The sequence below is a fragment of the Notechis scutatus genome, chromosome 2, assembly GCF_049901735.1.
Source record: "Notechis scutatus isolate UNSWTSFEM ecotype Mainland chromosome 2, rNotScu1.2, whole genome shotgun sequence".
Classification (NCBI taxonomy): Eukaryota; Metazoa; Chordata; class Lepidosauria; order Squamata; family Elapidae; genus Notechis; species Notechis scutatus.
The window spans coordinates 35,748,172-35,771,238 of NC_142010.1; the positions used below are offsets into that span (position 1 = coordinate 35,748,172).

A 23,067-nucleotide genomic window follows, 5' to 3' on the forward strand; every position below is an offset into this window, starting at 1 on the left:
GATAGAAAAGGATTGTCTCCGACAGCATTTTGTTTGAAATGTTAGGATAAAGTATTGGACTATATAAATGCAAGTTTACATGCAAGTGAGAAAAAATTCTCAGAGGATATTAGCTTGAGTTATAAGATAATGACTGTTTACTATAAGGGCACATTTTAAGTTTTTTTCCTTGTTCTTTTTTCACTCATTTTTAAGTGCATGTTGTTGTTTTTAATTACATAGGTATTTCTGTGTTTTGTTGCTTTTCTTTGTCTTTTGCTATTACCTTAGAAGCAATAAAATCATTTTAAAAATGATCCAATTTTACCTTTCTGTTGTTGTTGTTTTTCAGGAATGCAAATGTTTTTGAATATATTCTCAGCAAGGCTTAAACAGTTTTTGTTTTGTAAATATGGTTTAATCGGTCTTGAAAACAGTGACAGTACTGGATGGAAAGTCTGTGCTATTTTTCTTTAGAGTCAAGTGTTATCATTTGCTTCACTGTAACTATTTCTCCCCTTTGTTGAATCACATATAGATGTGAAATTATGAAGTTTCATCCATTGGCCTAAAAAGGGACTGGGTTATTTCATATGTACAATGAATCGACTTACTTTCACTAGTCTCCTTGCATGCCCTTTAAATCATTAGGCATTTATTTTCACCTGCAAAGCAACCTTTGAATTTAGTGTAGAAAAGGCAGAAATTGAATGCAGTTAAGTAAGAAATGGAACACCCAGTCTTCATTCATACTGATTTATGGCAAAATAGTCAGATTGTAAATACAGGAAATCAGCATAATAGATCCCATGAACTTACTTTGCAGGCAAAATCCACAGTTTCTATTTTTTTAAGATCAAATGAGGTAATGCTCTGGATTTAGAAAAAAAACTCAAATTACTACTGAGCCTAATACTTAATTCTGGTGCAAATTCAATCCATAAAACATGATAATGTTTTGGTCTCAATAAAAAACAAAAGAAAATAAGATGGACAGTCAATGAAAATGTAACCTTCAGTATCCAGTGTAACCTTGAAACACAGTATTACCATTTGTATACTGTATATGTCTAGTTTATATCATCTTCAATCTCCAACTTCTTGTTTCTCACAAACAGTAAAACCTGAAAGTCTTGTTAGCTCTTCATTTAATTGCAATAAGGAAGAATTATTAATTAATCTCCTTTGATAACATGCATTACTTGCAGTGTTTGTCTCCAAATCTCTGGGATGTTTTGTATTACGTATACATGCTCCAATATCTTATAAATAACTTTAAAATACATTGTCAGAATATGCCTCTAAGAAACATACTGTATCTTCCAGTGAAGTTTTCTACAGTTCCTATGTTTCTCAGTCAATGTAGAGAAGCTAGGAAGAATAGTTACAGTGCTTAGCATCAAAGCACATTTCATAAGCGATTATGTTCTCCCCAAATATAAATACAATCTGTCATGGCAGAGTCCTGTATTGATATGGCACATTTGTTCCAGACATCAAGACATAGCAATCCCACTACTTAGGTATCTAAAGAAGAAATGGTTATATACTGAATCAACACACACACACACAGAGAGAGAGAGAGAGTGTATGTGTATGTATGTATGTGTATGTATGTATGTATATATATATATATATATATATATATATATATATATGTGTGTGTGTATATGTATATGTGTGTGTGTGTGTGTTTTATATATATATATATATATATATATATATATATATATATATATATATATATATATATATATATATATATATATATTCTCGGGTATTTGTATGTGGATCTTTGGTTATTCGGGTTTTCTCCCGCGTAAGATTCAAAGTATCTAGGCAACGTTTCGATGAAGTCTCATTCATCATCTTGCTTGCTTCTTCGGCTCTGTGCTTCTCAGAGTGATGTGAGCTTTCAGCTGCTTCTTCCTTCTAACTGCCAGTGGGGGTGTGACTTGACTGGGTGGGGGCTTGGCTGCGTTCCGATTGGGTGGGGTGTGTTCTCATTGGTTGGAGGCTTGGCTGTGTTCTGATTGGTTGGGGGCTGGCCGTGTTCTGATTGGCTGGAGGCGTGCTCTGTTCAGGTGGGGGCTTGGCCGTGCTCAGGCTAGTCCCAGCTGCTGGGGGATTTGAGCTGGTGAGTTGGGATCTTGCTGTTTGGCTTTGAGTTCGTGGTCGTGCCACATCTTCATGGTGGGGGTCAGTTCGCTTCATGTATGGCTCAGATGGGTTTGAAGTGGGTAGTGATGCAGCTGCAGTGCGGCTTCTGGTCTGTGGTCGTGTCTCATCTTCTGTGTGGGTGTGAGTCTGATTTTTACGTGGAAGTGTGGTGGTGGCATCTTGTGTGGCCCTCGTGGGTGTGGGTCTGGTGTCATTCATCATGTTGGGTACTCGTCTGTTCATGAGGGCGGGTTTCCAAATGGCTGGTAAGCGGGAGGTGTCATCTCTTTTATTCATGCTGTGTGGGCGTTTTTCTATCTCTATGGCTTCTCTGATTATTCTGCTGCTGAAGTGTTCAGTTTTGGCGATAGTTCTGGTATTTTTAAAGTCAATCTCATGTCCTGTGGCTTTGAGGTGTTGGACCAGGGAAGAGGTTGGTTCTTCTTTTTTGATTGAGTTCTTATGTTCATAAGAAAACCCCTAAAGACAGACCCCACCACCTACCTAGAAAAAACCACCAGATCCAAAATAAAAGCCTCCCCCATCAGTGAAGAAATCCAGCAAAGAATCATACCCAGAGAGAAATCATCCAGATGCCCTAAGCTTTATGGTCTCCCCAAGATACACAAAGAAGGAACTCCACTTAGACCAATAGTCAGCTCCATAGGCTCACCTCTACAAAACCTAGCCAAATTTCTCGCCAAACAACTACAGCCCTATGCAGAATCCATCAACTCACATGTAAGAAACTCATTCCAGTTCATCGAGATCATAAAGAAACAAAACTTACAACCCAGCGACCTACTAGTGAGCTTCGATGTCATATCCCTCTTCACCCAAGTGCCAATAAAAGAAGCCTTGACAGCCATCCAAAACAAATACAACCCTCCCCAGCACATCCTAGATCTGACCAACCACTGTCTATCCAATACATACTTCACCTACAATGGACAAAAATACAAACAAATAGAAGGAGCACCCATGGGATCACCCCTCTCACCTGTCATCGCAAACCTCTACATGGAACACTTTGAAACACAAGCTCTAGAAAAATATGATCACAAACCCAAACTCTGGCTCAGATACGTAGATGACACTTTCATAATCTGGCCACACGGGAAAGAAAAACTGAACAACTTCCTCACACACCTCAACAGCCTACACCCCAAAATACAATTCACCATGGAAACAGAAGCTAACAATCAACTTCCCTTCCTAGATGTCTTGGTATACAAAAAACCCAATGGCTCCCTAGGACACACCATCTACCAGAAGAAAACACATACAAACCGCTATCTACATGCACTCTCACACCACCACCCAGCACAGATCAATTCCGTAACTGAGACACTCATCTCCAGAACAAAATGCTTAGCTGATGAACAACACCTAAAAACCGAATTAAACACTCTCACCAACGTACTCACAGCCAATGGATTCCAAAGAAAGAAGATTACCCACCTAATCCAAAAAGAAACCCCAACCAAAATCCAAGACAGAGAACAAGAGAATGGCAAAGCCCTCCTCCCATATATAAAAGGCACTACAGACAAAATCAGCAAGATCCTCCAAAAACACAACATTAAAACAGCATTCTGCACAAACAGAAAAATATCCACCATCCTAAGAAACCCTAAAGACAAAATCGAGTTAGAAAACCAAGGAGTATACGAAATCCCTTGCACCGCCTGCCCCACCACATACATTGGACAAACTAACAGAAGAATAAGTGCACACGTTGAAGAACATAAGAACTCAATCAAAAAAGAAGAACCGACCTCTTCCCTGGTCCAACACCTCAAAGCCACAGGACATGAGATTGACTTTAAAAATACCAGAACTATCGCCAAAACCGAACACTTCAACAACAGAATAATCAGAGAAGCCATAGAGATAGAAAAACGCCCACACAGCATGAATAAAAGAGATGACACCTCCCGCTTACCAGCCATTTGGAAACCCGCCCTCATGAACAGACGAGTACCTAACATGATGAATGACACCAGACCCACACCCACGAGGGTCACACAAGATGCCACCACCACACTTCCACGTAAAAAGCAGACTCACACCCACACAGAAGATGAGACACGACCACAGACCAGAAGCCGCACTGCAGCTGCATCACTACCCACTTCAACCCCCCCTGAGCCATACATGAAGCGAACTGACCCCCACCAGGAAGATGCAGCACGACCACGAACTCGAAGCCAAACAGCAAGATCACAGCTCACCAGCTCAAATCCCCCAGTAACTAAGACCAACCTGAGCACAACCAAGCCCCCACCTGAACAGAACACACCTCCAGCCAATCAGAACATGGCCAACCCCCAACCAATCAGAACACAGCCAAACCCCAACCAATCAGAACACACCCCCACCCAATCAGAACAAGCCAAGCCCCCACCCAATCAAGTCACACCCCCACTAGCAGTTAAAAGGAAGAAGCAGCTGCAAGCTCACATCACTCTGAGAAGCACAGAGCTGAAGACAGAAGCCTGAAGATGATGAATGAGACTTCATCGAAACGTTGCCTAGATACTTCCAATCTTACGCGGGAGAAAACCCGAATAACCAAAGATCCACATACAAATACCGAGAACCTCAGAAAATATATATATATATATATATATATATATATATATATATATATATATATATATATATATATATGTGTGTGTGTGTGTGTGTTGTGTGTGTTTTCTTAAGTTTTCGCGGGTACTTACATGTATGGTATTCAGCTTTGTTCGGGTATTTTCCCATGTCATTGTAGTTGTGCTTTTAAAGTTGTAGCAACGAATATATATATTCATATTCTGCTTTGTATACACACACATACATATACATGTACACATATAGTGGTGCAGTGGTTAGAATACAGTATTCATTGCCAGGAGTTCGATCCTGACTGGTTAAAGGTTGACTCAGCCTTCCATCCTTCCAAGGTTGGTAAAATGAGGACCCAGATTGTTGGGGGCAATAGGCTGACTCTCTAAATCGCTTAGAGAGGGCTGTAAAGCACTGTGAAGTGGTATATAAGTCTAAGTGCTATTGCTATTGCTACATACATATACTGTACATATACTTTCTTTCCTTTTTATTTTCCCAATAACCTTGCCTGATAGCCTGCATGTCTTAAGTGCTGTAGATATTTGGACACAAGTCCTTTGGTAAAATTTAATAATATTTTTTTTTAAGTTTCAGATCCCCCGCCCTTAAGAATCAGAACAGTTCCAGATATTAGAACTGTACTAATATTAATCGTAACACATTTTTGCAGGTCATTTGACAATTATAGAAAACTATGAACCTCCAGATGGTGTTTATCGCCCAGTAAAACATAAAGCCTTATAAGAGTTAAGGTCAACACTCCTGAACACAATGTTGCAAGATAAAAATAAAAGGATAAAGAATAATGCGATTCTGATAACCAGAAGCTTTCCAAAAGAAACTGTAATGATAGAAGAAACATGGCAAAAAGTACAGCAGAGTCCTTTGAATATTATAACTTTAAATCAGATTAAGGAATTTGGGTAAGAAATGGGTAAATTTTATAGTGGGCTTACAAAAATATTGCATCAATACATTTTTTTAAAATTTTATTAAAAACTGATTTAGGATGGTATTCATAAATGTCAATGGGTAGGTAACCGTTTTGGCTAAAATCCTGCATAGCTGCAAGCAAATTCCATTGAAAAAGTATGTGGGGGTGTGTGGAGGTTAAGACTGCAGTTCTATTCTAGAGTCAGTTACAAAAAGCTGCTGATAAACATAAATAAATGTCCCTTCTAGGAACAAAACTGAGGAATATTTAAATCATTTAAATATTGTTCATTTTATAAAGTGTAACCTAATCTTTGGCCTCTGCTAATGGCCCTCTGTTATTCTTCCTTTCAATCTCATATTACCTTCCACACAAGAGGGAAATGCAAGACCTATTTTAAAAATAACAATCCAGAGCTTAATAGACAGTCCCTTCATAAACTGAGCATCTGCCTGCTTCACTTCGGTGATGGGCAGTCAACATTGTTAAGCACAGTACAGGGGAAAAGGCAGATGCAAAGCACTGTTGATGAGGGATTTTTTTTGCTCATAAAATTGTCTCAATTCTCCATGGGCTTTGAACAGGTGTCTCTGCCTAGGCAAAGGCGATCAACTGCTTAGCCCCACTTCAGCCAGTTTTATCAAATTTGGGGTGCCTGCATTACCACTTACTAAGAATTTCTGGGTTCCATGTCCCATTGCAGGGAAGTCATTATTAGAAAAACCTGCAGAAGTATCTCCTTTTGTTTCTTTGTCTACAACTCAACAATGAGGAACATCTCCAACATGCTTGTTTTGGAGTACGATCAACATAAAGCCCTCCTGACAAAGGACTAAAGATGCAGTCAGCTTGATTTAGCACCAATTCCCTTATATGGATCAGAAAGCACTATTTTTTTCCAAAACAGTGACAATGTCTGCTAATACCGGAGTCAGTTGATAGTGAGACAGGCAGCATATAAATTTAATAAATATAAATCTCTACGAACCTAAATAAGCAGAGCTGTTCCTCGGTTCATTTCAGAATGACATGATATATCAATTCACAAGCAGTGTAAATGACTGTAAAGAGCAGTGGTGGGATTTAAATAATTTAACAACCAGTTCGTCCAAGGTCAGGTTGGCTGTCATGGGAGGTGTGGTCCGTCCCCATCCTCCAGCTCTGCCACACATGCGGGAAGAGCCTCTCAGGGTGGCCAACCTGACCCTGGGTGAACCACTGTTACATTATCCCCCCTCCTGTTATCAAAATGGATCCTGGGTGCTGTGCTGCACTGCAATATGGAAAATGATGCAGTGGGCAGAAAGAAAGGAGGAGCAGAGAGAAGAAAGAGGGAAAGCAGCCTGCTCCTTCCCTCGTGCCGGCTGCTTCGTTGCCTGTTTCTCCATTGCAGCGCAGCGCCCAGGATTCACTTTGATGTGGGGGGGTTACTTTAACAACCGGTTCACGTGAACCGGTGTAAACCGGCTGAATCCCACCACAGGTAAAGAGTAATCAGACCATTTTCTCCACGTTGCAATATCAATAAAATGTATTAATGTGAAACCAAAAAATAATGAAGCATATTCTCCAAAACAATAAGATTTTTTTTAAAAAAAAAAATCAAATAGGCATGTGGGAAAAATGAAGCTCAGAAAATCAAATTTTATAATTATGTTTGTATCACTATTACACAAGCAAATAATCCCCATTTTTGGAAAAGAAACTGCTCATTTTGCTCTATTTTTGTCAAATGAGGAATATCTAGATAATCCTAGCATACCAGTCGGTTTGGATCTTCTTTGCAATCAGTCCAATTTTAGTCACTGTTACAAATACTTAAAACTATCAGAGTTTTAAGTTTTGAGTTTGATTTGGGCTTTTTTTTTTTTTTTTTGCAAAGCATGCTATTATGAGAAATCCATGAGAAGTTTAACATCAAAGAAACCATTTGTCATGGGACTGGATTATATGAGTATGAATCTTCTGTGTATAACAACTAGAATTCCTTAGCAAACATGAAAAATTCATTACCTAGGATAACGAAATAATCATTCTGCTTTGTGCACTGCATATGATCCTGGGAAATCTTCCAATATGTCTCCTACAAAGCCCAATAAGGCAAAGGAAGATTCTCCCCTTGCAAAATTTTGGGAGCTTCCATCTTTAAAAGAAGAACCATTTCCAACTCATAGCTGTAATACTGAAAATTAATGAGGAAGATGCCAAAAAAAAGTGACTTTCTTTCACAAAATCAGTAGCTAGAAGATACACTGAGGGTAATTCAAACTGAAGGCAGGACAAGAAGCAATGGATGGAAACTAATCAAGGAGAGAGCCAACCTAGAACTAAGGATACATTTCCTGACAGTTAGAGTCAGTGGAACGACTTGCCTCTAGAAGTTGTGGGTACGCCATCTCTTTTAAGAAGAGGATGGATAGTCATTTGTCTGAAATAGTATAGGGTTTTCTGTCTGAGCAGGGGGTTGGACCAGAAGGCCTCCAAGGTCCCTTCCAACTCCATTATTCTGATAAAGTTTATCATTACTTTCTGATTTCTTATGTCACCAAAGAAGATTTTTAGAAAAGAATTCCATAAAAAAAGATTTGCTGGCTTAAAGGAACGTTTATTCCAGTATTTTCTCCCTCCAACCCCTACTTTCATATGTTAAATGCAAAAGTCTATAGGAACAGTCAAAATACATCCAAAATTCTACTGGATTTTCAAAGCTTCAAACCGCAAGAAGGGTAAGAAATGAAGCTGGTAAAACAAATATAGAGGAACTACAGAAAATTCAGATGAGAGCAACTAAAATGGATCAAGGGGCTGGAGCAGTTTCTCTAGGAGAAAAGATTGCGATATTGAGGGCTTTTTAGACCAAAAAGGAGGCAAATGAAAGGGCACCTGATTATGCATGGTGTAGAAAAACAGATAATGAAAATGTGTCTAGCCTTTCTGAAAATATTAGAACCAGAGATCACACAATAAAACTGAATCTTGGAAGAATCAGGACAGACAATAGGATTTTTTTAAACAAAATATTCAATTAAACTTTGGATTTTGCTACCATGAGCTGGCTACCATCTTGTCTGGCTTCAGAAAAAGAAAGGAGGGAGGAGGGGAGGGGAGGGGGAGGGAGAGAAGGGGAAGGGAAGGGAAGGAAGGAAGGAAGGAAAGGAAAGGAAAGGAAAGGAAAGGAAAGGAAAGGAAAGGAAAGGAAAGGAAAGGAAAGGAAAGGAAAGGAAAGGAAAGGAAAGGAAAGGAAAGGAAAGGAAAGGAAAGGAAAGGAAAGGAAAGGAAAGGAAAAGTTGGACCAATTCATGGAATACATGGGGATATGGATTACTAGCCTTGGTTGTTCACTGCCTGAGAAATCAGCTACTGGGAAACCAGTGGGCTTTCTTAGGCAATTAGTTGGCCACTATGAAAACAGACTAATAGATTAGATGGAATAGTGGTTTGAGCCAACAGGGCATAACTTATGCTGTGATAGCTATATTTCTCCACTCCTACACCCAGCACTAGAAATCAAGAAATAGACTATGATTATAGACTCTTGCAGTCTTAATAATGATAGCTACTAATAAAAGAGCAAGTTAAAATTTGAGGGATTTCCTAATGCAGACTGATTAAGTCTCAGCTCATAACACACCAGATATAACTGCAATTGAAAAGAAAAAAGTGAGAGTAATTGGTGTGGCAATACCAAGACATAATAGACTAGAAGCAAAGAATTAGAGAAGATCACAAAATATCAAAACTGAAAATCAATGATTATGGCATAAACTGGCTGCGGTGGTGTCAGTCATTACGGGTGGGTGCCATACCATAATACGTACTTTAGACCAGTGGTCGCCAACCAGTGGGCTGGGGACCACTGGTGGACCGTGAGAAAATTTTGGTGGTCCACAGAGAAATGTCCCCCCCCAAGGCACCCCCCAAAGCAATTAATCCAGGCTGCACGGGAACATAAGGCTGTGCCGCCCACATGGCCCGCCCACCCACTGGCCCCACTCTTTGGCCGAGCACAAACCTTACCTTGAGTAGAGCCATGTGAGCTGGACCTGGAAGGTAAGACCAACGGTGGGGAGGGAAATCCACCCCGGGGTGGCTTGCTGACGTTGGTGGGAAAGTCGGTCCCATTTTCCAGAGCTGCAGTAGTCACAAGACTGGCCCTTTGGTCATCCCGGAACAGCTGCTCCTCCACCCAGGTGCACCGGCCTGCCATGGACTGGAGGAACAGCTGCTCCAGGATGACTAAAGGGCCAGTCCTGTGACTACTGCAGCTCTGAAATATGGGACCAACTTTTCCACCAATGTCAGCAAGCCACCATCAGTCAAAATTCATATTAGTGGTCCGCAGGATTTAAAATTATGAGTTTGGTAGTCCCTGAGGTCCAAAAGGTTGGCGACCCCTGCTTTAGACAGTATTTAGAAATTCTGCACATTGACAAAATTTCCATCGGTCAATTGCAAATGGCTACACTGTTTGGAACCCCAATGATATATATTACATTATGACATTATATTACATTCCCTAAGTTCTTGGGAAGAACTCAATATGTATGAAAGCCAACACCAGCCAAAGAACTGGCAGCCGTGACTTCACATTGTTGTGAATAGATAACAATAATATAGATGTGTTAAATTTATAGACTGCTGCTGTACTAGTACTATGCTGTAACAGTAAATAAATCACTAGTTTTATACATGGAAGGAAATCACACAAATTCATTTTATATTTTAAAGGCATGGCATCACGAAATTTGAAAAGACATGAATTTATATAATGGCAGCAAGGTTTATAAGATCAACAACCTAGACAGTTTAATATTATGTGATACAGTTGTGAAGAATTTTGCTTTTAAGGAATCTTTTCATCTGGATGTAATAAACACTGCATTAATTGAAATATTTTATCAATACATTTTAACATTCCATACACCCTTTTTAAAACAGTTTTAGAACATTTGTGGGAAAGAAAAAATGCATTTTAAAGCTTTTTCTTTCTTCATCCTTCCCCTACCCAGAAACTTTTGAAAAATAATTACAACTTTAACAAAATAGCAATAGCACTTAGACTTATATACCGATTTATAGTGCTTTATAGACCTCTCTAAGCGGTTTACAGAGTCAACTAACTAGATTAATTAATTTGGAGGTTACATCCTATCATTTTCTTTATTCCAATGCTTCAATGCAACTCTGGTATTTGAAGTAAAGTATACTCGTAACGTACATTTTGCAAATATTTCAATCCTAGCATTGGCTTGCTTTTTGCATTCAGAAAGCATTCTAAATAGGGGCATTAATTTTAGCATGACAATTGCTTTTACTGTACATGCATATTTATACTTTAATCCTCAAAAATCACTCATATATACAATGTCTGAGTTATAAGTTTGCCCCAAATTACAGTGTTCCATTTATTCAATTATTCAGGATGCATAGGACTTCATTTTTTAAAGATCAAAATAAAATATTTTATTTCTGATTAGCAAACAGCAGTAGTTAACTCCATTCCAGAAATTAAATACTGTGCCAAATATACCTATGTGATCATCTGTAAACAAATACAGGTAAGTCATTTAATAAGAAAGAATTTTTTTAGATTTGCATTGTTCTCAGTTTTACATACACAGAAGCTCTGTTGACTTCAGAGACTCTGGTGGGTGAGTTTATGCTAACAGCCTAAATAAAGTTAATGTGTTACTTAAACATATAGAATTCCTACCAATATTCTCATTCCAAGAGCTTAATTTTCAGCCAAGACTGTCATACACTGATTTGCAAATAAGCTTTATTAAACCCAATAGGGTATAATTCCACATAAACACTGGTCAGACTAAAACTATGTTTAGCCCTGCCATGTTAATAATAAATGTAGCATTTCTGCTCAGATTTTGCAGTAATAATAGTAGCCTTATGCACAGACTGCAAGCCTAACTAGCTTGCTAGAACAATAAAACTTTTAAAAGATCTTCGAACCTTTTACTAAGATAAAATTCAGCATGAATAAATTACAAAGGGTTGCTCCTTGATATACAATCAAAATCAGGTCTAGAACAGAACAGAACATAATAACAGAGTTGGAAGGGACCTTGGAGGTCTTCTAGTCCATCCCCCCCACCCCCACCCCCGGTCAAGCAGGAAACTTATACCATTTCAAACAAATCATTGTTCAATCTTTTCTTTAAAATCACCAGCTTTGGAGCACCCACAATTTCTGGAGGCAACTCATTCCACCAATTAATTGTTCTGTCAGGAAAATTCCCTTTATTTCCAGATTGGTTCTCTCTTTAATTATTTTCCATCCATTGTTTCTTATCCTAGCTTCAGGTGCTTTGAAGAATAGATTGACCCCCTCTTCCTTGTGGCAGCTCTCAACTATTCGAACATTGCTATCAGAACTTCCATTGCTAAGTGAGATGGTTGTTAACTTCACAACTTTATGAACTTTATTGCCATGATCTTTAACTGAGGCACATGGTCATTAAGTGAAACCGGTTTCTCCCATTGACTTTGCTTGTCAGAAACCCAGGAGTGGGATTCTACGGGTTCTCACCAGTTCTATAGAACCCCTTGTTAACTTTCTAAGCAGTTCAGAGAACCTGTAGTTAGAAGAAATCTCCTTTGTTTTCTTCCCCACCCTTATTAGATTCTTGGCAGTATGCCTAGACTTACTGTCTCCTAAGGAGGTTTTTTTTTCTTTCTTTCCTGATACTTTCTTAAAGGGGAAGGGTTGTTTTAAGCTTTTTACACTGCTGTTGGGAGGAAATATTCCCCTGGAAATACTTCCAGCCGGCATGCAATGATCAGCACCTTGAAGAAATAATTGAATAACAAAGCAGAGCTGTGGAAATAAGCTTTTTAGTGACAAGGAACCAAGATGAGTGACATTCAGCAAGGCTTCTTGGCTAGCTAGAAAGATTGACATTCAAACGTGAGTTTATATACCTTTCTGAGTATGGTCTAAAACTGGTTTTTGATGAAGTTTAATTCTGTCCTTGGTGATGTTTAATCCTGTGTTTATTGATGGGATAATTTTCCCTATTCAACTTTGTTTGGAAGGAAAAAGATTAAACTCTGTTCCTGAAAAGAAACTGGATTGAGAAATCTGGCTAGTTCTTGTGTCTATTTGTTCTGGTAATTGGTTTAACAAGCAACAACTACTGTTGTGATTTAATTATTTGTATTGTGTTTGAATTTTTTCCTGCCTCGTGGTTTCTTTTTCTATCTGGGGAGGGGATCTTCCTTCACTGCTTTAGTGGTATTTGGCACTGTCCTTTTGGGGTGTACTTCCAAGAGGCAGGATGCAAGCTTGGTACTGGTTTTTTTACTGCCTTTCTAGGGGGTATGTGACCTTTCCTTAAATCTGGATGATTTCCTTAGGATATCTTGTGAGGTGAGGGAGACCAGCTGGTGTCTTTAAGTGGTGCAAATGGATCTAAGGATTGCTTCTCTTAGGTGTGCTCTTAAGCACACCTGGAGAGCTTAAATGGAGAGCTTAAATGACCTCTGTTAAAGGGTTTCACTTTATGAGCAAGAGTTGGCTGCTGATAGTTATCATTGCATTTTAACTATTTTAATTCCTCAAGGTGCTTTGGCACCCTGCCTGATTTGTAACTCCGGCTCGCAGGTTTTTTAATCTAATGATTGGTATTTAGGGCAGCTTTTTGCAAGCAAAGGAGCTTTTTGTATTGTTGTATAGGTAATCCTTGACTTACAACAGTTCATTTAGTGACCATTCAAAGTTACAGTGGCACTGAAAAAAGTGACATGACCATTTTTCACATTTACAACTGTTAATGACAGCATCCCCACTGTCATGAGAGGCCAGGCAAGAAGTGCCCTTCGATGTGAGTGATGTCGAGTTGGCCATGCCTACCCAGTCACATGACCACCAAGCCACTCCCACCAACTAAGCCACGCCCACAGAACTGGTTGTTAAAAAATTTGAATCCCACCCCTGCAGAAACCTCCTGGAAAGGACATGAATGACAATCATCCTGAAATACTACAACCATCCCAAATCCATGTCATTCACTAAGGGCCTAAATTTTTACCATGTGACCACAAGGATGCCACAACAGTCACAAATGCAAGTATCGGTCTTAAGTCATTTTTTATCATGCTGTTGTAACTTCAAATGGTCGGTAAATGAAGGGTTGTAAGACAAGGACTACCCACATTTGTGTTATAATCCTTTTTACACTTGGAAGGAAGCACTAGTAAGTTATTGTGTATACAGTACTTAATTAATAAGAGCTATGTAAATCACAGAAATAAAGTATTCAAACTTTCTTCCCTGTACTCCAAGCACTGAGATTGGCAAGCTCCATATAAATTAAAACGTGAATAGAAAAAAGGTGCTTCTCCTAAGTTAAGACACCATATCATATGAGTTCTCCCCTTTCATTATAGTATGAAAAATAAATTGATTTTCTGTTTTTCCATCTCACAACTTCTCTATTAGTGTGGCAGCCCTGACTGACATATAAACACTGCCATAACCTGCCTGGCCAACAAGGTAACTTGGCAAGCATTCTAGTTTGTGTGTGTGTGTGTGTGTGTTTGTTTGTTCTCCCACATGTAGTTCTATTTGTCTATTTTTTTCCCCAGTCCTTTCACACTTTTTAAGATTGCTACCTTGCCCAGTGTGGGGTTGAATCACTCCTGTTTTTTTCTTACTCAAACCTCATTACCATCTCACAAATGCACACAGGGCTGGATTGACTGGGATTCATTTCACCCTGTTAACATCTTGTATAACCTGTAATAAAGCTAGGCTTTACAATAACTCCAAAATTAGCATACTGATTCCTATCATAATATTTAATTAATGTATTGGTATATGGGATGATATTTCCTCCACTAAAACACTTAATATCCCATTTTAATTGAAAACCAGTTTCTTCAGCTTAAAAAAAACACATTGAAATGGAAGGAAGAACTGACCAGAGAGAGTAAACTTGCACATAAAATACTAATCACAAATAATAGCCACCATAAAAGTATTACATATTAGTCTTATGTTCATTTTAAAATGATATTAACATTGTAGTTAATTTAACATGAATGTTAATTTTGTTCTAATTAACTGGTAGGAAAAAAAACAAATAAGGGCATTGCTCAAACCCCTTTTTATAACTAGAAATCTGCGATACATTTGTTTTAAAACTGTTTATGGAAGATTTCAGAAACTATTATTCGAATCTAATTAAATGACATATAGTTAAAAAGCCATTAGGTATATACTGTAGCTATTAATTTGTGGGTTAAACAATTCAAAAATTCACTGGTTCATTAAGGACAACGCAACTATAATTTGTAAAGTGAAACCAAAACTGACTGGGACAAAGTTGGACAATTACACCAGCTGAGATGTTTACTCAACAATAGGTTTTAAAAAAGGGGTAGTAGTTTCACGGAAACTCAGCATCCTTTTATATTGTATGCATACATGGGATTTATATCAAATCAGTCTCGTGTTTATCAATGAGAATTGTGGAATATCAAGTCTCCAGACCAGAAAACGTTTCATATATAAAACACAATAGCAGTTGGATATCTAACCAGAGCAGGCCAAATCTGGTGGAATCTTTTCCTCCTTCACTTCAGCACAGGCTATGCCCCAACCTGCTCACCATGCTACAACAGATCTTGTAGATGTGGTTGCCGCACCTGGATTCACATGTGCTGAATATTCGAATGATCTACTCCACAGCTTGCTTGCTTTCTTTCACTCTCTGCATCTGCCATTGCTGCTCCCAAACAACCATCTACTGCAGAGCTGTCGAACTTGCAGCCCACAGGCCAGATGTATCATGCGCTGGCACGCCCAGTTTAGTGAAGGGGGGGAAAGTCGCGATACATCTCATGACAATGCAAGTTTGACACCCCGATCTACTGTATCCTAATATTCCCAGCACTTCCCTTCCCAACAGACACTGCTGCCCTACCTGAAGAGCCGACCACCCATCTGTTCCGCTACTTCCTCAGTGTCTTCCTTTCTTCCACTAAACTACTGCTGCTGCTACTCCCACACTACATATGGCTTTGCATTTTGTCTTCTTCCACTTCTGGGATGCATATGCTTCAGTTCTGTGTCCAGGTGAACACAAAGTGCAGTTATAAGTGATGTTAACTGTATGCACAGAACAGTCCAGGCACAGAAAATTTTGCACGTGAGAACTATGGCAATATATTTTGTGAAAATCTTTAATTAAAAAAACAAAGCCTCAGTACTAGTAATTGCTGCCCATTAACATTTGCTTTTCAAACATCAATTGCATTCACCCCACCAACATTACAAACATCATTTTTTTCTAACGAGCCTTTTATTCTCTCATTGGGTGCAAAATTCCGGGGGGGGTGAGGAAGCAGCAAGGAGATGGTTACAATTCCTGAAGAAAATAAAGGGGCCACAGTACAAAATGTATTAAGTACCTCTCCTCTGCAATTCAACTCCCCCTTTTTATTTCTGGACAGAATTGGAATTTTCTAAAACCAATGTGTACAGGTAATCCTCTCTTAATGACTGCTCATTTAGCAACTTTCAAAGTTACTACAGTGCTAAACGAGACTGGTCTCTGTGTACATAGGATTGGGATCTGGATACTTGGCAACTGGCTCACACTTACAAATGTTGCAGCATCTCACAGTCACATAAATACCCTTTGTAATCTTCCCTGCCAGCTTCCTACAAGCGAAGTCAAGAGGGAAGCTAGCAAGGAAGGTCACAAGTTATTTCAGTAGGTTGTTTGCCAAATACCAACCCAGCCGCAGCTCCCCTTGGCCCTGCCACACTCATGTTATGCCTTGCTAGTCACCCAGAGAAATTCCCCTGCCTGGCAGTAACCATTTACCGCCGTGCTTGCAAACCACCAGGGAGTCACTTAATGACCTGCCATCCAAGCTTAACAACAGCAACAGGGACTGCCAGGATTGTCATCAAATAAGCAATGCAGTCATATGACATCATGCCGCAGAACCGTATCACTTAGTGATGGAAATTCTGGTCCCAATTACCATGTAAACTGAGGATTACCTGGAGTCCTGGATTACCTGGAGTCCTGAGGATTACCTGGAGTCCTGGAGTCATGTGCTCATCATTTACAACCTTCCCACCCAGCTTCTGGCAAACAAAGTCAATGGGAAAAGCCAGATTCCCTTAAAGACTGCATGATTCATTTAACAACTGCAATGATTCACTTAATGACCATGGCAAAAAGGTCATAAATTGGTCATGGCTCACTTCACCACCACCTTGCTTAACAACAGAAATTCTGGTCTCCATTATGGTCATAAGTCAAAGACTACCTGTATATAATTTATGTTGAAGTACACCCTGAAATAGAATTACCGGTAAATCAAGACCCTAGATTTTTTTTTTATAAAAAGCAGATTTAAAACAGTGCAGTTGTTAAGACACTCCTGTTTAATCTTTTTTTTTTCATTCTACAGCTAAAGCATAATGCTTCCCAATTTAAAAAGTGCTAATCATTTCACTGATTGAATAATATTCTACTGAAGCATTATTTCTTTAAGTCCCGCAGCTGAAAAAAAAACAGGTTGGTGTTTTTCAAGCATTTTTGTTTTGTTTTTGTTTTAATTAAAAATTCATGGCCTTCTTTCTGGCGGTTTAAATCAAGATTATGTTCAACACATCTACATACTGCATTTTTGTTTTTGTCACAACTGGTATTCAAAACCTCAAACACGCCAACTTACACTTTGACAGTTGCTGTGTACCTTGTAGTTTACAGAGAAAACACTATATATAAAAGCATGTTGTATCAGAAGGCTTGGAGAGGAAAAAGCTTTTGCCAGTGAAATTGAAACTGTAGACAGAAGAGGTTAACAGTATAAACCATGTAGGCTGTTAGCAATAAAACTGAAGAAGGTAGCAAGTCGATAGTGGGGCTAAAGCTGGTGACTTTTCATCAAAGATTAAAACATCAAAGCATACCAACTGTGAGCAGCACAAGAAAATAAGGGGAAAATTTCTAGCCACTGGAGCTTTCAATTTTCAGGATCTACAACTAGTCCAGGGGTGTCAAACTCAATTTCATTGAGGGCCGCATCAGGGTTGTGTTTAACCTCGGGGGGACATGGAGGCATGGCTGGGATGGGCGTGGCCAGCTTGATGTCACTGCAATGGCCTGCTGCAGCCCTCTGCCAGCAAAAATGGAGCCCGTTGTGGCCAAAACCAGAGCCTGGGTGGGCCACAGATAGCCTCCCTGGACTCCATTTTTGCTGGCAGGCACCGCAGGCCAGCCCTTCACTGTTTTCAGGGCCGGATCCAGCCCGTAGGCCTTGAGTTTGATACCCCAGAACTAATTGGCTTATAACAGAGGTGGGCCACCCCAAATCCCACAGCCTGGTTGCAGCTCTGAATGACAAAAGAAGACCTTTCTCTAAATGTATGCTATGAATGCTACTGGGAGACTAGCAATCTAGAAAACTAGGAGGAAGCAGATGATACTATTTCTCTCCTATTCTGCTCTCATTGAGAAAAACATGCCCTGGACCACCAGAGGTGTTGGCATAGTTCATTTATTTAATTTTTATATACCTTTATTATTTTTATTAACTCAAGGCAGCAAACCTAACTCATCTTCCTCTTCCTATTTTCCCCATAATAACAACCTTGTGAGGTGGGTTGGGCTGAACCAGAGTGATTGGCCCAAGGTCACTTAGCAACCAAGGTCTCTTAGCAAGATACTAAACCGGCAAGAATCGCCAACACCTCAGAAGACAAACTCGGGATCCAAAAAGATCTTAACAAACTTAAACAATTGGCCCTATCCAACAAAATGAATTTTAATGTGGAGAAAAGCGAAGTTTTACACTTAGGTAGGAAACATCAAAGTTACAGGTACAGATTAGGCGGGACTTTGCTCAAAAACAGTAACTGTGAGAGGATTCAGTCCTAGTGAATGATCCCTTGAATATGAGCCAGCAAAAAGCTAATATAATCCTGGGTTGTATAAACAGAGGACATAGAATCAAGATCATGTGAAATATTAGTGCCGCTTTATAAAACCCTAGGAAGACCACACCTGGAATACTCCAACCAATTTTGGTCACCGTATTACAAAAAAGATGTTGAGACTTTGGAAAAAGTTCAGAGAAGAGTAACTAAGATGATCAAAGGCCCGGAGACAAAAAGACATGAAGAATGGCTGCAAGATTTGGGTTTGGCTAGTCTAAAGTAAAGAAGAATTAGGGGAGACATGATAGCAGTATTCCAGTATTTGTGGGGCTGCCACAAAGAAGAGGGGGTCAAATTATTCTCCAAAGCACCAGAGGGCAGGACAAGGAACAATGGTTGGAAACTAATAAAAGAGAGAAGCAACCTGGCATTAAGGAGAAACTTACTAACAGTGAGGACAATTAACCAGTGGAACAGCTTGCCTTCGGAAATCATAGGTGCTCCATCACTGAAGGTTTTTAAGAAGAGAGTACAATCTAGACAGTCATTTATCTGAAATGGTATAGGTTTTCTTGCTTGAACAGGCAGGTGGATTAGAAGACTTCCAAGCTCTATTCTATTCTATCTGTTTTCAAGTCTAAGGCAGGCCTAGAACTCACTCAATTTCTAGCTTCATGCATTAATCACTCCACCAAACTGGCTAGTTGGCATATTTGGAGGAGGGGCGCACATGCAATGTTAAGTAGGACTCCAAATTGGGAGAGGGTGATGGACAGAACATGGAGAGGATAGGAAGCGAAAGATCTAAGGAGAAAGGCATTTGGCAGGCAGACTCCTTAGAAATAAAAGCTGGAGCAGAGAGCAGGTTGACCTGTAGAGGCTCCCTAGATATTTCTTGCATGCTCGTCTTCTAAATCCATGATGCCAGGAACAAGAGTCTTGCAAGGAAGTTGCTGTCTTGCAATAGTATAGAATGTACTAATCTCTCATTCAGAGTTATTATCTTACTTCTTCTTCCCTAAGTATCAGAAGACGACTGCTCTAATCAAGAAGCTTAATCTACATTTATCTACTGATTTGCTATAGTTGCCCCAACCACCTCTGGCTTTGTACAGCATTGCCTTCCAAAGCTCAGGTTTTGGGAATGTGAATTATGCCCCTTCATGTGTCATTCCCTACAACAATCCAGCTCTGCGTGCACAAGTCATTCTAGGAAGAATCCTGGAAAAGGCAGATGTCATTCAATGTAATCTCAAACAACTCTAAAAAGACTGCTTGTACTCTAGAGCAAAATCTAAAAGTTGTCATCAAATTTTAATGCTATGTATATAATGGAAAATTATTAAACTGATTTACAATTAATTAAAATATTAAATATCGAAAAATAATGGTGGCACTAACCTGGAGATATGGGTGTCCCCCACCCTGCTGCATTTCCAAAAGGTCCTAAAAACCTGATTTTGTCAGTGGGCCTAGTGACCACGAATGAGATGGAGCTGATCAAGTGGCTGATTTGATTGTGTTGTTGCTGCCACAGTGGATGGGATGGAGTTTATGAGGTTTCATTATGAATTAGATTTTTAAATATAGTAAGCCACCCAGAGCCACCTATGTGTGAGTTGGGTGATTATATAAATTTGTTTGATAAATTTTATTTAAAGCCAACAGATAATTACACTTACTTTGCCTTGACTTCACCCACTACTTCTTTCCCAGCGTGGCCTTCCACCCAGTAAAAATTGATTTACAAGGTAACAATAAAGATTACTGAGCCGATGTACTTTGAACATCTAAAAAAAGCCAACCTAATACAATGTTTGTGATATATCTCTAAAAGCCCAGAAGTAACCTTCATCTGAAAGTTTTCAAACAATGGCTAGATTTTAATGTTCAATATTAAGATAGGCTTTTAATAACAAAAACTATTAGAAACTTAAAATGCACCCAACTCTCAAAACTGGGCAGTTCACAACAATCAAATAAATTACAATAAATCAAGGAAAACATAATGACAAGTATGATGAAACAAGGGGTCACCTCATTTGCAAAAGGCCTACGTAAAAGTCCAGGTGGTCACAGCTCTTAATGAGTAAGGATACATCCTGATAATTTCCAGAGGAACTGGAGGTTTGTTCTGTGTTCCAAAGCAAGCAGATTTGTGATGTCTCTATTGTGTTATTCTATGCTAACACAGCAAAGCAACTGATGTCAAGAGTAACAGCAGGCAAGGCTCCTGAGAGATGTGAATCACTTCCTCCAATGTATTATGCACCAGTGCTGGTTCTCTTTCCCCTCTTATGTTCACAAGCACTCATTCTGGTCAAACCAGGCACCCAAGAGCAATTCAAACAAGCAGCATCTGTGGACTTTCACACATAACTTTGACCTTCATTTGCAACAGGGCCCACTCCTTGCTTTGCCTCCATTACCCGGGCCTGGAAACATCACCTCCTTTATTCACTTAGATACTTCCCTTCAGAGGATTGAACTAATAAATATTAAACAGTCCTAACCAAGCAATTGTCTATGGAAACTGTTAATACTGACTACAACAGGGCTGTCAAACATCTGGCCAGTGGGCAGATGCATCATGCACTGGCCACGCCCATGCCCAGTTTAGTGGAGAAAAAAGTCTAGATACACCATGTGACAATGTGAATTTGACTCCCCTGGACTACAAGGTAGTCCTCATTTATCAATCATTTGTTCAGTGACCAAAGTTATGACAGCACTGAAAAGGGCAACTTATAACCAATCCTCAAAGTTGTAGCTGTCACAGAATTCCCAGAATCATGTGATTGTGATTCAGTGTTTGGCAACTTGTGTGCATTTACAAGAGGTGCAGTATCTTTGCTACCTTCATGGCCAGCTTCCCACAATTAAAGTCAATAGGTAGCCTGGCAAGTTGTAGCTATGTGACATATGGTTAATGACCCACAGTATTAACGCAATCAGAACTGACAAACTGATGTGAATCAGGTGCAGTCACATGACTTTTCACTTTATGTCCATGCTATTTAGCAATAGAGTTGTTGGTCCCAATTATGGTAAGTGAAGACTACCTGTATTCTTATAACCGGCTCTGTTGGGCGGCTACCACTTAAGTAAAGAAACAAGCAAGCAGACAGGAGGCAATTGCTCTTTGACCAACCTTCAAGCTTGTTCAGGGGAAAATCAGAACAGCTGAGGCTTAAGATTTTCAATAACCTTTGGAGCAAAACCTGCACCCATTTTCAGTTACCTCCACCAAGGAGAGAGGCCATGCTTCATTAAAAAGCAGCAATATGTTTTGGGGGAAACCAAGAGTATGTATAACATATGCTATGAAATAGGAGGAGGGCCAATTTGATATAGCCCTTAAAGCATCAGGCTAAAAACCTGAAGGGCCAGGACTTTAGTCCCAGTTTCTTCATGAAGCCAGCTGGATGACCTTTGGTCAGTCACTCTGTCTCAGCCCTAGGAAGCAAACAATAACAAACCACTTCTAAAATTTTGTCAAGAAAGCTGCAGGGACTAGCCCAGGCAACTTGCCAGGAGCCAATACTAACAGGGAGGGAAAGGAACACAAGAGATCATGAAATTGTTGAGGTCCACACTTGAGTAAATAAGAGTTAGGCTTCCCTGAAATCCAGGCTTCATTGTAATTCGTGGAGTTGCTACCTGGCCAAAAAAAAAAAAAAATTACTCGAGAACTTTCCAAAGTGACTTTTGCATTGCCTTTCTTCACCCTTTTAATTTTATTGGGAAAGCACTAGTGCGTTGATTAGGAGAAGGCTGAATCTTTAGCCCCGGCCAAAAAAAAACAAAAAAAAAACCCCACCATCTGATTCTACGTATATCTGGAAGAAGTGAAGAGGGTTGAGACAGATCCACGTGTTGAGTTCTGGAGAATGAACTTGTGAGAAACCAAAGAAATAACAAACACCGTCGACCCTAACCCCGAGCAGCCTGCGAAGTTGACGGGCGCTGGGAGGCAGCCCGGGACGGATCGGGCTGCCATCCCAGGAGGACGCAGACGCCTGGCTACAAGAGGCCGAAGCCTCGCCGCGAAGGGCGGGCGCACTCACCGGGTTGCGCCTCCTGAGCAGGTTGGCTCTGAGCAAAGGCAAATCTCGGATTACGACCCTAGCTTGGCTCGCCATGGGAGACGCCATCTTCAGCCACGCGGGTAAAGCGGGGAGGAGCTTCCGCCCGGGCAGGGGCGGTTTCAGGGCTGGATCAGGCCGGAGGCGGTCGGGTTGTAGGAATAGCACCGCCCGCAGGAACGGCGATCCTCCCCTCCGGAGGCCGAGATAAGAGGCTAGTTGCACGGAAAAGAAAATGGTCAAAGCCGCTTAACTCCGACGCGGAAACTATTGAAGGGAATGCATGCCTCTACTCTTAACGCGCAGCACACGCGTTGAAGCCCACTTTCTCTTGCGCTCTCGCTCGCTTTGGGATCCCTAGTCGCTTTAGAATCCCTAATCTC

At 40.0% G+C, this 23,067-nt stretch overlaps 1 protein-coding gene across 1 annotated transcript in view; it reads right to left on the minus strand.

Annotated features, from left to right (window-relative positions):
• The window catches only part of SUCLG2 (succinate-CoA ligase GDP-forming subunit beta), a 243,557-nt gene extending 220,788 nt beyond the window's left edge, over window positions 1-22,769 (minus strand). The window contains exon 1 of the mRNA XM_026679375.2: window positions 22,667-22,769. Coding sequence (XP_026535160.1) covers window positions 22,667-22,753 — 87 coding nt within the window. The 5' untranslated portion in view covers window positions 22,754-22,769. The remainder of the gene's footprint in view (window positions 1-22,666) is intronic.
• Window positions 22,770-23,067: the final 298 nt, after the last annotated feature.